This window comes from Cryphonectria parasitica, assembly GCF_011745365.1.
Source record: "Cryphonectria parasitica EP155 unplaced genomic scaffold M406scaffold_2, whole genome shotgun sequence".
Lineage (NCBI taxonomy): Eukaryota > Fungi > Ascomycota > Sordariomycetes > Diaporthales > Cryphonectriaceae > Cryphonectria > Cryphonectria parasitica.
Genome location: NW_024468910.1, coordinates 1,138,119 through 1,152,623, shown reverse-complemented (window position 1 = coordinate 1,152,623; position 14,505 = coordinate 1,138,119). Strand labels below are relative to the sequence as shown.

The following is a 14,505-nucleotide window of genomic DNA, read 5'->3' as shown; positions in this document are numbered from 1 at the left end:
TCTTGTGAACCAGAATAGTAAGTAAAGGGTGTTTCATAGAAAAGGAATTCATCACTTTTGACCAGATGACTTTGGAAACAATGTTACAAGCTGTTGTCACAACATGCGCGGAAACGACAATTTCTAGTTAAGCACCTAGGGCGCTGAGACGTCCTGCAGCGGGATCGACAACGATACTTCCGGCGCAGAGGCGGAGAAAGGTATAGGATGCGCCACTGGGATTCATATCCAAGTATAAGCTAATATCTACTGCAAGGGACTCCCTGCTCAGTACCTGCTTCGTCTGCATAGCCCTATTGATAATAGTACTCCTCTCCTTTCTTTCCTGTCAAAGTACTTCGTACATACATACTACTCGGTATCATCACAAGGTGTTCCTGCTATGATGTGTGTACTGCGCTATGTATATTTATGTGTATGCTATTGTATTGTAATACTTTCTTCTCTTAGGCATATTGCCTGAGGAATGAGTATACAGTACTCGAGACATCATTATATAGTACAGCAATGGTACTACATATACACCCATCATCCCCACTACTTCTACTTTACTTGACCATGTGCAATAGCGCGGGCAGAGCTGGCGTGTTTGCATGCGCGGGGTTCCTTGCTGGTCCGGAGAGGAGGGGAGGGAGGGAGCGCGACGGCATGCCGTCTCTTAAACTTGGCGTGATGCCCCTTCACTTAAATATCTTGGGCAGATGAGTCCTCGTGTCCCCCTTTCCTCCCCTGTATCTCCTCTCATAATTATAGGGAAGAACAAATATCTTTCCTCCTCTTGTCACCTGTATTGCCCAGCTTGTGTGGTATTCCTGAGGCAACAAGAATATGGTAGCCTCTGACCATGAAATGCTTAAGGATATGGCCCTACCAGGGAACCAAACGGGTGTCTATTATATTCCTATTTCGAATGTGAGAACCTATACCCAGCTTCTGGAGAAGAATTTCACCCACTGACTGGCGCGGCCTGCAGCTCCCGTTCAACACATCATGGCAGCAGATCAAAGACTTCGTCCGACAGGGCTGCGAGGTAGACCATGTGGAGTTCTTCCGGAAGAGCACGTCGGGCTGGGTGAGGCTCAAGGGCCGTAAGAACTTTGAGACAGCTTTCAGTACGACGATAGTACCCATCATATGTTGTATACTGATATATCAAGTCTCGTGCTGATATGATAGTTTGGACCACAGGACATCTCAACGGTACTGAATTCAACGGCAGGGCAATTATTGCGGAAGGCAAGAACGCAAACAGCCCAATCCTGGTGCGAGGCCTTGAGGCCTGCAAATCAAAGGCGGCATCGAGCGGACGGCTCGACGGCAGGAACTATTGTACCATGTTCGCGGCCCCTGAAAAGCCTGGGCAAGTCTCAGCACCTATCCTAGCCTATGCCGGCAGCATCCTGGACGCCACGCAACGATATAATCCAGGCACCTTATATGCGGCGCATGAGCCCTACAGCAAGTATGGATCGCAGGCGGTAGCAATGCAAAACAGCCAGATGGCAGCTATGGATACTAGTAAGACCCCAGAGCGTGGCGTCATCTATACAGAACAGCGAGGCATCCAGATACGCAATCTTTCCAGCCGCGCCACAGAGAGCCAGACCCGCGAGGCAGTACTAAATCTGATAGGGTCTGAGGCTAGCTTCATCAGCGAGATCCGCATCCCCCTTTCCAGGGAAGGCAAGCCACGCGGCCTGGCCTTTGTCCATTTCCAAACTGCCGAACTGGCCAAGCGTATGGTGATGCTTCTCAACGGGTTCGTGTTTAGGGGCCGAAAGCTGCAGGTGGAGGGCGAGACGATTTACAGCAGTGCCGAGCATCACCACGGTCCTTCTCCTCTTGCTTCTGCTGCTGCGGCTACTGCTGCTGTAGGAGCACCACGAAAGGTCCGGCAACACTATTATCCCAATCCGCATCGGGACGAGTGGAAGGAGACAGTCAATTCCCAGAAGACTAGCACCAGCACCAGCATTATACTCCAGTAAAAGCTGGCCCGGCTCAAAAGATTGTTTACTGGATGCCGTAACCACGATCTGGAGTCTTCATGACTTCCACTTTATTCATTCTGGAAGGCACGATTCTTGCATTGTTTCTTTCCAACATTGCAATTCGTATCATGACACTCATACTACGTAATGCGGTTGAGGCAGCCCTCAGCGCATCTATCCTCAGCTCTGCATATACACTTGTATTGAGAATCATTAGCCTGATCAGATTTGCGCCAGTGCGCTCGGGCATTTCTAACGAATCGATCTGAAATCTTGGAAGCATAGGCATTGCTTCCATGACTGATGAACTGTGCTTACTTTCCGTGGTTCTGCGCTTATCCAGCTTGAAATCTTGCGAAAGCTTTGGCTGGCGATGAATGGAGATAGACTTGGGTGCTTTGTGACTCTGATTGGCTATATCATTAGCCACGGGGAGTCAGGGTCGGAAAAATTGCGGAAGAAAAGGTTGCTATATTGCTTGATCCTTATAGCAGATAGTATATATTTCATTTTCCCCTGTTGCAAGAACGTCTTTGGAGTGTAGTTATCCATATTATATAACAGGTTTGGGCAATCTCTCAATTTTCATTTGCGCTTGAGTTACTGCTCAGTCCTCGTTGCGCAGAGCCTTATGATCCATTCCCTAGACTGTTATTCCACAAATCATGGATTTCAGACCGCACTTCTCCTATAGCCGCTATAATTACTCTGTTGTGCTCCATCAACATCTCATTTATTCTATTTGTAATGGGATTCGTTTCTTTAAGAGTTTGATTGTTAGAGCGAACATCGATAATTGGGCTGATTAGCTTACTTTCGAGCTGAAGCAGAGTATTCGCAGGTGCTATTTTTCTTCCAACAATTCTTACATGGTTAGCCTTTATTGCATTTTGCTTTAAGCATCCAACAGCTATTGCAAGCCTTAAGAGAGTCAGTATATATTTGTTCCAGATAGGATGTATCATGAATATACTATCGAGGCTCTTAGAACTCGCCTATGCTTAGTTGCGAAACCTGGTGAATTTGATCCCGTGGTAGGGAAATATATCTGGGTCTGTTCGGCTAGGGTTGCGGGAGGATGCGGAGAATCTGGGAATGGTGTTTGCTGGACTGTTCTTCCCTTCGGCAGCGGGTGTCTTTCCAGAGGTCTGTCACGCGTTTTGATGGCAATGAGCGACGTGATCACGGCATCAAACTCTCAGACAGGTCTTTCTGTACTTACGTTGGCGCTCTCACTTGCGTACCATATCTCATATGACTATACATAGGTTCTAGCGGCCACTGATCGAAACTCCTCAGCTCTGATTCATTGGGAAGCAGATAATTATAAGTTGAAGGTTGTTGCAGAGACTGATCCGCAGCATCAGAACTGAGTATCACATTCTGGGACATTTTAACAATATTCCCTTCTTGATAGTTGCTAAAAGCTGATAAAATGAAATCAGGCAAGCATGCTGCAGTAATAAGAACAAATCATACGGGAGGCAGAGCTTTCGAAAGTGAGTATTTCAAACTTATATCTAGCATGCCACAATCTAGAATATTTTGATATCTATCGTCTTTCCCTTGAGACAGTTTTGTGTAGCGTGAGTTATCCAAAGCTGTAATTAATATTGCTATTTAGCTGAAATTGCTAGCTATTCTCAGTGACTCACAGTATCAACTCCTTTAATTATAACATCACTAGCAGATCATCCTTGCCACAGTAATTAGGCTCACACCAGGTGGCATTAATCGCAGAATTTTCTGCTATAGCAGAACAAAACTTGGTGGATAAATACACGCTAGGTAGCTCTAACTGCGCAATTGATTTGATGGCTATTACTAGGGTTGAGCATTTAGATGTACTATGTAGCTCATGTACACTAGCCAGCATGCTGTAACAGAACAAGGGTGTGGTATTAACTGCAGAATTTTCTGCTGCTATACAATGAAAGTGAGTGATTAAATACACACCGAGTAGCTTTAACCGCTGAACAGAAAGCTGAAAACCTAAGTAGACCCACAATATATCCACTGTTGAATTGACTTAGCTAGCAATGCAAGGAATACAACAGATCTTTTCCTAATTTGGACAAAAAAAGGAATGTTAACAACTGCAACAAAGTGCAGACTATGAATCAACTACTCGTCTCTGTTCAGCTGTTATCAGACTTGTAAGATTAGAAACTAGCTATGTAGCACTATTGATAGCTCAGAGGTAATCATTTGCCAGTATAAAGAATAGCGGTGTGATGCAAAAAGGCCTGTTCCTATCACTCTACTATACAATACTCATATTCCAGTCAGCAGCGGATTGCTGAAACAGCATCATAGGAGCTGTTGCATTGAAGGCGGGAGACTGCTTAGTCCCAACAAGTTAAACATATCTAAGATGTGAAAAACTTTGATCAGTTGCTATATTAATGTGCATAAGAGCTAAGGCAGCTGAGCGCTTAGCTGTGTTCAAAACCAAATAATTGGTAGAGGTGAGATCAAGCTATTAAAAGCCTTCACTTACTCTACTTAAAGACAATTTCATTCTCGATTTGAAATTCTATTCAACTGCATCAATACTGGCTGTAATTGTCTGTTCAAGAGCATACTTCACTGATAAATCTATAGCTGTGAGTTTTCCATTATCAGCAGACATAAACAAGGCTGCAGATTAACAAATATTGAAAGAAACTATTGCTTCAGCTGTTGCTACTAGGGGATTCTCAGATCTATAATGCTCCCAGCACTAGCTTCTATAATAGGATTACAAAGAATAAGTTAAGCAGATCTGATTTGTGGTTATTTAATACTAATGTATTTCTAGTTACTAATAACTATCTCAATATTATTAACCGAGGATTTATTAGCTGGAATATATTGCAAATACTACAAGCAATATCAGAGATAATTTCTTTATCTGGAGAAATTGCAAGCGAAGTGAGTTGTTCTGCTTTTATTGAGTTATATGCTGGGATATCTTTTCTAACCAAGTCTTCTCTAAGCAGATATTTTTCGCGGGTGCTAATGATACACATATTTCAGAATATTAACAGCATATATCTCTAGATGAGTTTGAGAAGAATATTGAAGCTATTATCAAATATTCTCTTATGAGATTGTACAATCCGACAATCTTGCTTATGCTATTAGCTTTATTGTATGAAGCTATATAGTTTCAATGGGATATTTCTTATAGCAGAAGCATAGTTCGGACTGAAGAATTAACTCGGTTATATGCGAATTGTAAGAAGCAAGTATATACTAAGCTTTAGAAGGAAGAGCTTGATATGATTTTGATTGATCTCTTTATGAATCTTATAGAAACAAATTATGAGAAGACTTTGGATAACAGCTTGTACTTATTAGAGAAGGGCTATAAGATGCTTTTCGGTAAAGTGAAAAAGCATATTGATAATATAATTAATCGAAATCTCAGTTCTTAGCTTCTGTGAGAAGATGCTTCAAGAGCAACTCAACATTATGTTAAAGTTAGTATCTCTGATTCTTTTGTTAGAAAGAAATTAACACTTATTACTCGAGCAGTTGCATCATTCTAAACATGCTATTAGCTGCAGATCTAATAGTATTGATATTCTACAGGAGAAAGAAAGAGCAAGCAATACTAGCACTAACTCCAATACACCAGATACGGAATTTTAGGATAATAGGGTGGATTGAATTATGAAGAACTTGATATACATTAAATATCATTCAAAGCCAAAGCAAAATCAGATTCTCCAGATCCCTTCTGCTAATAAAACATATTATAACTAATCTACTATACATATTTTTCCACTAGAATATATGAGCACAGAATGCACTGCACAAGGTATTGAGTATGCAATGTGTTGAAGCAGACTGTGACTGATACAGCCAGTGCAATACAGCTTATCAGTATTCATAATAACAGTTTTACAGCATATTTCCTGTTTCGAAGACGCGTTATATATAAGATGCTGAGAAGGAAACTTTGAAAATGAGATATAGCTGAAAAAGCTTAAATATATTCATATCCCTGATGAATAAGCAGCTAATCTTCAATAATAAAAAATATCACTTGTAGAACAATGCTTGTTCAAAAGAGCATAGTGCTGAGAATAAGATTATAATAAGCGAGAATAATTGTATCGATTGTTATCATAAGCTTATATATAATGTCTGTAATCTGTACAATTATTAATATCTTTATAAGTTTGAAGAGAATAGATATATACTTCGAAAAGAGTAATAGATAGAATAGTAATACTCTTCAGACTTAGATATGAGGGAATCAGAAGGGTTTGAGATGTGATATCAAAGCTGGCAGTTAAAGAAATGATGGAAAAAGTGAATTCAGCTAATGTAGATAATATGCAAATACTGAAAAGCAACTGGTAGCTATGTTGAAAGCATTGTAGCTGCTTAGTGTAGATTTTCAGAATAATAAGAGTGACTTGAATAACAAATATAATAGCAAATGAAATATATGCAATAATAACTGAATATTAGCTGATATCAGAAGTTATTTTCGATCATTCAGTAACTTATGATAGCTGAATAAGAAGGCTCTGATACAAGAAGTAAGCTGCTGATATGTGCACTTTTGAATGCTGCAGGCAAGATATGCTCAAGGTTCCTCTGGCTAGGATACAGGATCATTGTTGATCTTGCATCAGTGATATCATCAGGGTTTATTCCAGCAAGTCTCTGCATAATTAGTGTATCATACTCAATAAACATTAGAAACAAAAATACAATATTCCATCAGGTTATGCATCCCAGCTTAGATGAGTCTTAACCTGTTCTGGAACCTTTTCCTATGCTGTATAAAGTAAATCTGCTGCCACATTTGATTCAATCTATCGAAGAGCAAATCTTGAGGAGAGAGCTGAAATATAATGATACCTAAATTGCTGCACTAGCATTCTTTAGGGTATGATGAGCTTGGTCAGAGATTAAAAAAGTAGCAATGCAGACAGTACAAGCCCAATCAATGTTTCCTTGACTTTCATCCCTCACTCCTCATCCCCAATACCATGCATGGTCTCATCGCTGGAAGCTATCGCGGAGATGATCTCCCGCTGCTTTACCTGAGATATCCCGGTGGACCACCAAGTCTGCAAAAGAAAAATTACTTGGTGCAAGCCAGGAATTAGCATGAAAGCGGGGGGAGGGGGGTGGGTTTTAGGAGCCTTCAGTCTATAAAACATCAACAATTGATTCTTCCCATGCCGCATTTTCTTTGCCCTCAAGCTGTTCTCCGTACTTTCACCTAGGAAAACTTTAGAATTCTCTATCCATTAATTCGACATGCATCCTAGGAGCGCACATTCCTTGGAGTCGCCTTCTTCTGACGAGACATTTCCTTGCCCACCTGTGATGATTGAATGGGATGCATCTGGTGAGTGCTTACAAGTTCAAAAACCAAGACCTCTGGTAACAGATTTTAGTACATTATACGCCTGTTTGGTCATGTGTGAATAGCATCAGAGTTCCATCGGATACTTTGTATCTGTGCAGATTGAGCCATGTTGTACTCAGCTGGGAAAATGCATGTGCTGCGGATCTCGATGGATTTACATCTTTCCGTCAGGGTCCATTTGGTCAGGATAGTAATGTCCGATATCTGTCTGGAAATATCTGTCTTCCATTCTACGATGTTGAAAGCATCCCTGGGGCACGAATTTACAGGTTCCTCGACCACCTAGTCCGAGAGAGAGAAAACTTCATTCAGATTGAGGTCTGGACATGGGTCAATTGGGACCAGGGTACCTCCTTTGCTCCTATGAGGGAGTGTATTGGACATCAAGAGTCTTAGTCACATACTGGAATTTATGTCTACAAAATTCGCCTTCTCGATGCTCTACAAACTATGTCTGTATTTTCTTGATCTAATCCCACATCATGGGTCATTTGATGTGACCCTCGCAGCGGAACTTTTTCTGTTGCTGATCCTATGTCAGCTGAGAGAGCGGTAGATCAGTTCCTGGCACCGTTCAAGCAGCTGAAACAGCTCGGCCGGTCAGCAGGATAAAGTCGTGATGGGGTGATCAGCAGTCTGGCTCACGAATCATGACTGATTGCATCTCATGACTTCATCCTATGCAGCTATCATATATCACAACAAGTAAAAGCAACACAGGCATCACTAGGTACTATAGATCGACGGAAACACATTGATAGGGAGGATTCATGATTTGGTCAGGGTGGGGCAAAAGACAGGTTGATGAGCAGCAGCATTCTCGGAGAAGTAAGAGATGTATATGCTCTCTCTTGCCTACCCCAAGCCCCTCTGTCCTACTGAAAATCTGCAGAAAAAATTAGATATAATCCAAGCAGGCTTGTGTCTGATGATCTCTAAGACTGGAAAATAATATCCTCTTTGAATATTACTTAGAATGTCGTTCACAATCCCTGATCATGGACCCTGACTATGGTCCCTATCCCTGTTTCTTATCCCTGATCATGGACCCTGACTATGGTCTCTATCCCTGTTCCCTATCCCTGATTATGGATCCTGGCTATGGTCGCTATCCCTGTTTCTTTTCCCTGATCATGGTTCCTGACTATGGTCTCTATCCCTGTTCCCTATCCCTGATCATGGACCCTGACTATGGTCTCTATCCCTGTTCCCTATCCCTGATTATGGATCCTGACCATGGTCGCTATCCCTGTTTCTTATCCCTGATCATGGACCCTGACTATGGTCTCTATCCCTGTTCCCTATCCCTGATCATGGACCCTGGCTATGGTCGCTATCCCTGTTTCTTTTCCCTGATCATGGTTCCTGACTATGGTCCCTATCCCAGTACACACTATGCTAGAAGGAATGTATAGTACTCACCATATTTGGATGCTATGCACAGTATGTACTATTGCTGGAAGCCATGCATAGTATCTACCATAACTGTATGCTATGCATGATATAGTTGCTGAAAATCAGCTCGCTTGTTTATGAACGAAACGTGATGGCAACCCTGGAGAAATAAGATAAGGGGTAGAAGGACTCTCCTAATCGACATACGGTACTACATTACAGCAATTTCCGGCAAAGTTTCCGATTCTCTCAGCAGCGACATCCTCCCAAGCCGCGCTACGCAATATTCTCCTTCTACTCTTGTAGCATTATACACTTTACACGATAACTCTAGCGACTCTCCTCAATCATCGACAATGGATAAGAGCACACATTACCTTCATCCAGCAACATGGGAGCTAGGATTTTGCAATGTCCAACAGCCATCTTGGCTTTGCCAAACACAGAGCGAGCGCAGACTGATAGCTCAAGGGCAAGAACACTTGCGGCTTGGCAACGCAACTCCTAGATTTGCAATTGCACAAGAAAGACTCCGGATCTGCGCAGCGCGTTTTGATGAGTTACGAAAGGAGATCGAGACAGACTGGCCTATGGCTGACGGCAAAAAAAGGCTCAGGCATCTTAGCAAAGAGCAGCGCAAAGAGCTTTGCAATAGATTCGAATCCCTGATGACTGTGTTCGAGGTTGCAGCTTTCATATTTCACCACTATCGACTGAAATCAAGTGATAGGAGCTCTACAAAAGAATCCTTCAGGACCACTTCACTGCTACCAGAAATGAACGAAGTTCTCACCATTCTGTACTGGGACAATTCACGACTAAGCATGAAGATAATAAAGCTTTTCATTCAGGAATACGTCACCAGAGTTAAGAAAATCCTCCAATTGTCTGTTGAGCTGCACCGGGATTGGAAAGAGATGATAGGCATCCTCATATTTTGGAGGTAAATATTCCAATCTCACAGGTGTAATCCTACTGGCTAATACTTAGAACTAGGTTTCTAATTGCTCAAGATCAAAAAGACCCTCAGGAATTTGATTGGGCACATATTGCTTTCTTGGAATTTACCAAGTCTGAGGATTGCAATCCTGAGCATGAGCGAATCTACTACTTCAAAGCTAGGCTCTGTCCAGAGATAGCGCCATCGAACCTGGTGATGCAGTTCTTCTATCTGTCCAAAGCAACTTTTGCTTCTGAGCCTTGGGAGTCTCGGGAGCGTTACAACATTGCAGTTCATAAGGCTATAAAAAATATCCACAAAACCAGAAAACAGGAGCTGCATAAGTTATGTGATGGATCTGACTCCAGCTCCGATAGCTCGATTATGGTGGGGGATGCAATCGAACTGCCTTTCAGCTCGCTTGAGAGGCTTCGTCCAGATCAGTGGCTTGACTTGTGGCTTATTGCCGCTGCTATGGAACTCACAGACAGGCCGTCCTGCGTGAAATATGGTCTCAGTATCCCTCTTGATCAACACAACGGCAATCATACTGTCCCAGTCACAAAGCCATTCGGTCTCTGGAGAAGGAAACTTGACGCATACCGCCATGAGTGCAGAGACGGCGGCAGAGACGATTCCAGGCTAATACTCCTTTGCCCCTTGAACCTCAACACGAACCATTTCACATTACTTGAAATCAACGATCACGCAAGAACAATATATCACTACGACTCTATGGCAGGTTGTGCTATCAAGCAAAGGAACACTCGTGTGAGAAGATTAGTAGAGGTAAGTCTCTACCTCAAGCTGTAATTCAATGCTGACTATTGGTAGGCCGAATTTAAAGATTTAGGCTTTGAATACAATGAGGCAGTAAGTATGAGATTTCCCGAACGATTGTGTCAACTAACGAACCTTGTAGCCCTGCCCCCAACAAGAAGACGGCCATTCTTGTGGCTTGATGGTGATACGCAATGCAGTGCTCCGGATGAATGGACGTCAGGTCGGTGGTTGGGATATGAAGGTGAATCCGGAACGAGTTCGCATGAATGTGATCAGTCTATTGAGGACCGGTTTATACGACAAGTTTTCTTGCAGCCAAAATCCGCTCGGCGTAGATCCAAACGCAAGCTGGAGGATATGGGTGTGGAGATGTTGCCCAGACATACTGAAGTTCTTGAAAGATGAGCAGCAATAGTACTTTGGATAACCCTACTTCTGCTGTTACGTAGTATTATTCAAAAATACAAATATTATATTCCGGTGGCAAAAACAATGCTTTTGCGCTTGCTCTACAAGTTTTGGAAGCCTGCTACATTGTTTTTTCGCTTCGCTACGGGCGGAGATGTCAACCTGTTTCCAAACGAAGGACCTTGGGGAACAAGTAGGATTACTTCACCATTCTGCTTAGTGTATTTATTCCGTTGGTAATGTTCCTGTACGAGAGAAAAGTGCTTAATTATGTTTCGAGAGACAATTGCGAAAGCTTTGATCCAGCTTGCGGGTTTTTTTTTATTATTTTTTTTTTTATTTTTAGCTAAGGCATAATGTAGGATCGACGACAAATGAAAGAGAAGTACTTATGAAAAATAATTGACATTGTGAGTTGACCAGCAGATACATAATTTGCTAAGAGACAACCACCAGGCTGATCAGGAGAGTTCTGGTTGGCTAAGGGGGGCCCACACGGGCCCAACCGGACCATTAAAAAAAATCGGCATCCTGGACACCGACACAGATATTTCAATGATTGCGTAAGTTTTTACTTATAATCAGATCTATTCTAATTGGAAAGATTCATTTGAGAAGTACCGAGTGATGTTCTGTGACAAGAGAAGACTGCCACTTCAGCCCGAGAGTGCAGCGCCCCCTGACAATAGCAGGTGTCCTAAACGGGTACGAGATGGCCGCAGAGAAAAACGGAAGCCCCGTCAGATTCCCATTTCTCGGAAACAGAAACAAAAAAATCCGCATCTTGTCTATAGTGATGCAATACTTAAAACTAAAGACAACCATGGGCAAGAAACTATGGCAAGGGTGAGTACTCTTCGTATTCATCCACAATTTCTATAGCTGTTATGGAACATGTCCCCCCATTCTCGCTATCATGAGTTTGCTGAGCTCAGAATTCAGCATGACTACATCCCAGCACGAATGCTGCTGTCAAAACCCTCTATTCTGCGTTATCACAACCTCCATTCTACGCCGCACCAAAAACATTCGAATTATCAGCTATACGATTTCCGAGAAGAAGGTTATATCTATTATTACTACTCCTATCAAAAGGTGCGATCTGTGAAGGTCAATACTAAGGATCCAAGGCGGGCTTCCACAGAGTACCATGGATATAACTCACAACAGGCTATGCGAAGCGAGGAACAGGAATTGAAGAGGAGAAAAGCAGATCAGAACGCAAGATTTGCAAATTGTTTCGAAGTATATCGATCCGAAAAGAAGCCAAAGAAAAAGGTCCGGTTCGCAATGGAACCTTACAACAGCGACGACATAAGTAAAGCTACTCATGACCCGCGCCTAGACGAACAACCCCATACAGTCAGAAAGAGATGCAATTCGAAACAATTTTGAAGCTTGTTTTCCAATCAGCACAATTGGTACAGCCTGAGAACTTCGCTTAGTAACCTCTCTTTCTAAGTTCGTAATGGATGTTCTCAGAGGAACGGCCCCTATCGACGATAAGAACATTATATGGTTGCTCTTGGACTACCAAGCTCAGCTTCCTAAGCTTTCTAATGAGGGATCCTCGACAGAACCAGCCCTCCTTGCCGACAAGAACCGCATAGTTGGCCAACCTTCTGCTATGAAAATACAAGTCGAAAGCCAGGAAAATATGCCGCGCAATCTAGCGGGCGGAAGCAACAGCGGCGACAGAGGTAGTACTGTTCTGGCCAGTTCAATCACTGCTAAAGTGCTGACACTACCCTAGAAGAGAAGAAGGAATCGTGAAAACAAGCCTACAGTTGCACACAAGAGGGCAAGGAGCAGTTGGATTATTGCTAGCTATACTTAACTGAGATCTTTTCCTACTTTCAATTCTTGGTTTCAATGTGTTGCATGCTGGGTCTTGAAAATCTACATCACATGCTCGTGTATTTGTCTTAATCGAGCTTGCCGAGACGCAACGCCAAAGCTGCGAGCAAGATTGGGAGTTCTGTAAATTTGCTGCCGTCAAGTTACCCGATCATGCACCAGGAGCGGGTAACTATTAAGCTCGAAGCGCTCTATTATGTAGCAGGGATGCAGAAAAACGGAAAATCGAATCCGTGAAATCGATTGCTATATTCTCTTTCCATATTCTAAGATTAGGGATATACTTGATCCCTTAATAGTGCTTTGAATATTATTTAAACACCTGTTCTATCCTTTGACTAACAAATTAGCTTTTCCATTCGAATATACAATCATGATGGATCCGCTTGCATCGCCGACGATAACTCTTGTTAGTTTTGGTTCGGCATCGTCATGGTCTCCTAGTCATCTCTCATCTCCGACTCTCGTTGATAGCAACCAGAACATCGATGCGAAATCAGCAGCTCTTGCCTCTGCTATTCTAGCAAGAGATCTCGAATAAGTCCGTATATTGCTTAATTTAGATATTATACTAGCAAAACTATAAACTTAGGTTCTATTCGATACCTGTTTATATAATATAGCTATACTGGACTTACTGCTATCTAGTAATATAGATTTCAATATTCCTATCTCTTATAATAGAAGCAATGCTATTTTGCATTTTATTCTTCAAACCCCTAATAAATAATTCCAAGATAATAAAGAAGATATAATAAAGCTTTTGCTACACAATAGTATTAATCCTTTTCAGTATAATCAGCTAGGGAATATAGTATTTTACTTTTTAGTGAAAGATATTAAGCCGGTTATATTCACAATACAAGGCTATAGGCTTTTGAAATATCTCTTGGAAGATTATCCTGAAGTTCAATAATCCTGCTTGGAGAATATTAATAACAAGAATAACTACAACAATACACTGCTTATTACAGCTATTCTTTATAATTATATCGAATATATAGCATTGCTATAGCGCTAATCCTACTGAGCCAGGCAAGTATAGTATAATAGCTTTGGATTTCGCAATAGAGAAAGGCTTGTTAGAAATTATTGAATTGCTATCAGGTTGAATATTATAGCAAAGTTGAAACAAGAAAGAATTAGCTTAGGTAGAGAATTTTGCAACCCAATTTCAAGCAATACAATTGAAACAATTAAAAGATGAAAGCTTGAATCACATAGCTTACTGGCTTAATGATTTATGACCAACTTGCGCTGCAGCTTGCATATTAAATACTTATAACACAGGGCTTGTAATAGCGAGCTCCAAAGATCTTGAAGGTTTCAAGAGATCTGTATCAACAAGAGTGGTGCTGAGTGAATTCTTGGTTAATGACTGCCACGATTTACCTAAATCGTAAATGTGAGATAAATATTTCAGCTCGAGACGCATATATGAGCCGAGGTGATGGATCTCGGGTAGGAGTTCCTGGAACCTGGTTCTTGTTGGTGATCTGTTTTGCGACCTGCGTGGCATTAGTGCTTAAGCACGGGCCACAAAAACCAATCTGGCCTTATGGCCCGTGCTTCATGCACGACTTACCATAGTACTACAGTACATGCACAAAGTACTAGTACGCATTAGAATTGCACTTGTTGACCCTAGTATGCAGCTCAGTTCCCTGTATGCATAATTCAGATCATATATGTGACCATTTCGGCGGGGCGCCCGGGAAGCGGAGGCGGCAGGAGGTAACGTCTGCGAGTCCCAG

General features: G+C 42.1%; 2 protein-coding genes across 2 annotated transcripts; both read left to right on the top strand.

Moving 5' to 3' along the window:
- Positions 1-828: 828 nt before the first annotated feature.
- Positions 829-1,988, top strand: M406DRAFT_71397 (uncharacterized protein; the record flags this gene model as incomplete). Its single annotated transcript, XM_040925425.1, has 3 exons — positions 829-912; positions 974-1,088; positions 1,189-1,988. 3 exons carry the CDS (start codon positions 829-831, stop codon positions 1,986-1,988), a joined length of 999 nt encoding a protein of 332 aa, XP_040779305.1.
- Positions 1,989-8,366: 6,378 nt separating this feature from the next.
- Positions 8,367-12,647, top strand: M406DRAFT_71396 (uncharacterized protein; the record flags this gene model as incomplete). Its single annotated transcript, XM_040925424.1, has 12 exons — positions 8,367-8,777; positions 8,813-8,855; positions 8,986-9,706; positions 9,760-10,492; positions 10,538-10,576; positions 10,626-10,900; positions 10,936-11,115; positions 11,442-11,457; positions 11,712-11,740; positions 11,777-11,957; positions 11,990-12,256; positions 12,357-12,647. The coding sequence occupies 12 exons, from the start codon at positions 8,367-8,369 to the stop codon at positions 12,645-12,647; spliced, it is 3,186 nt and encodes a 1,061-aa protein (XP_040779304.1).
- Positions 12,648-14,505: the final 1,858 nt, after the last annotated feature.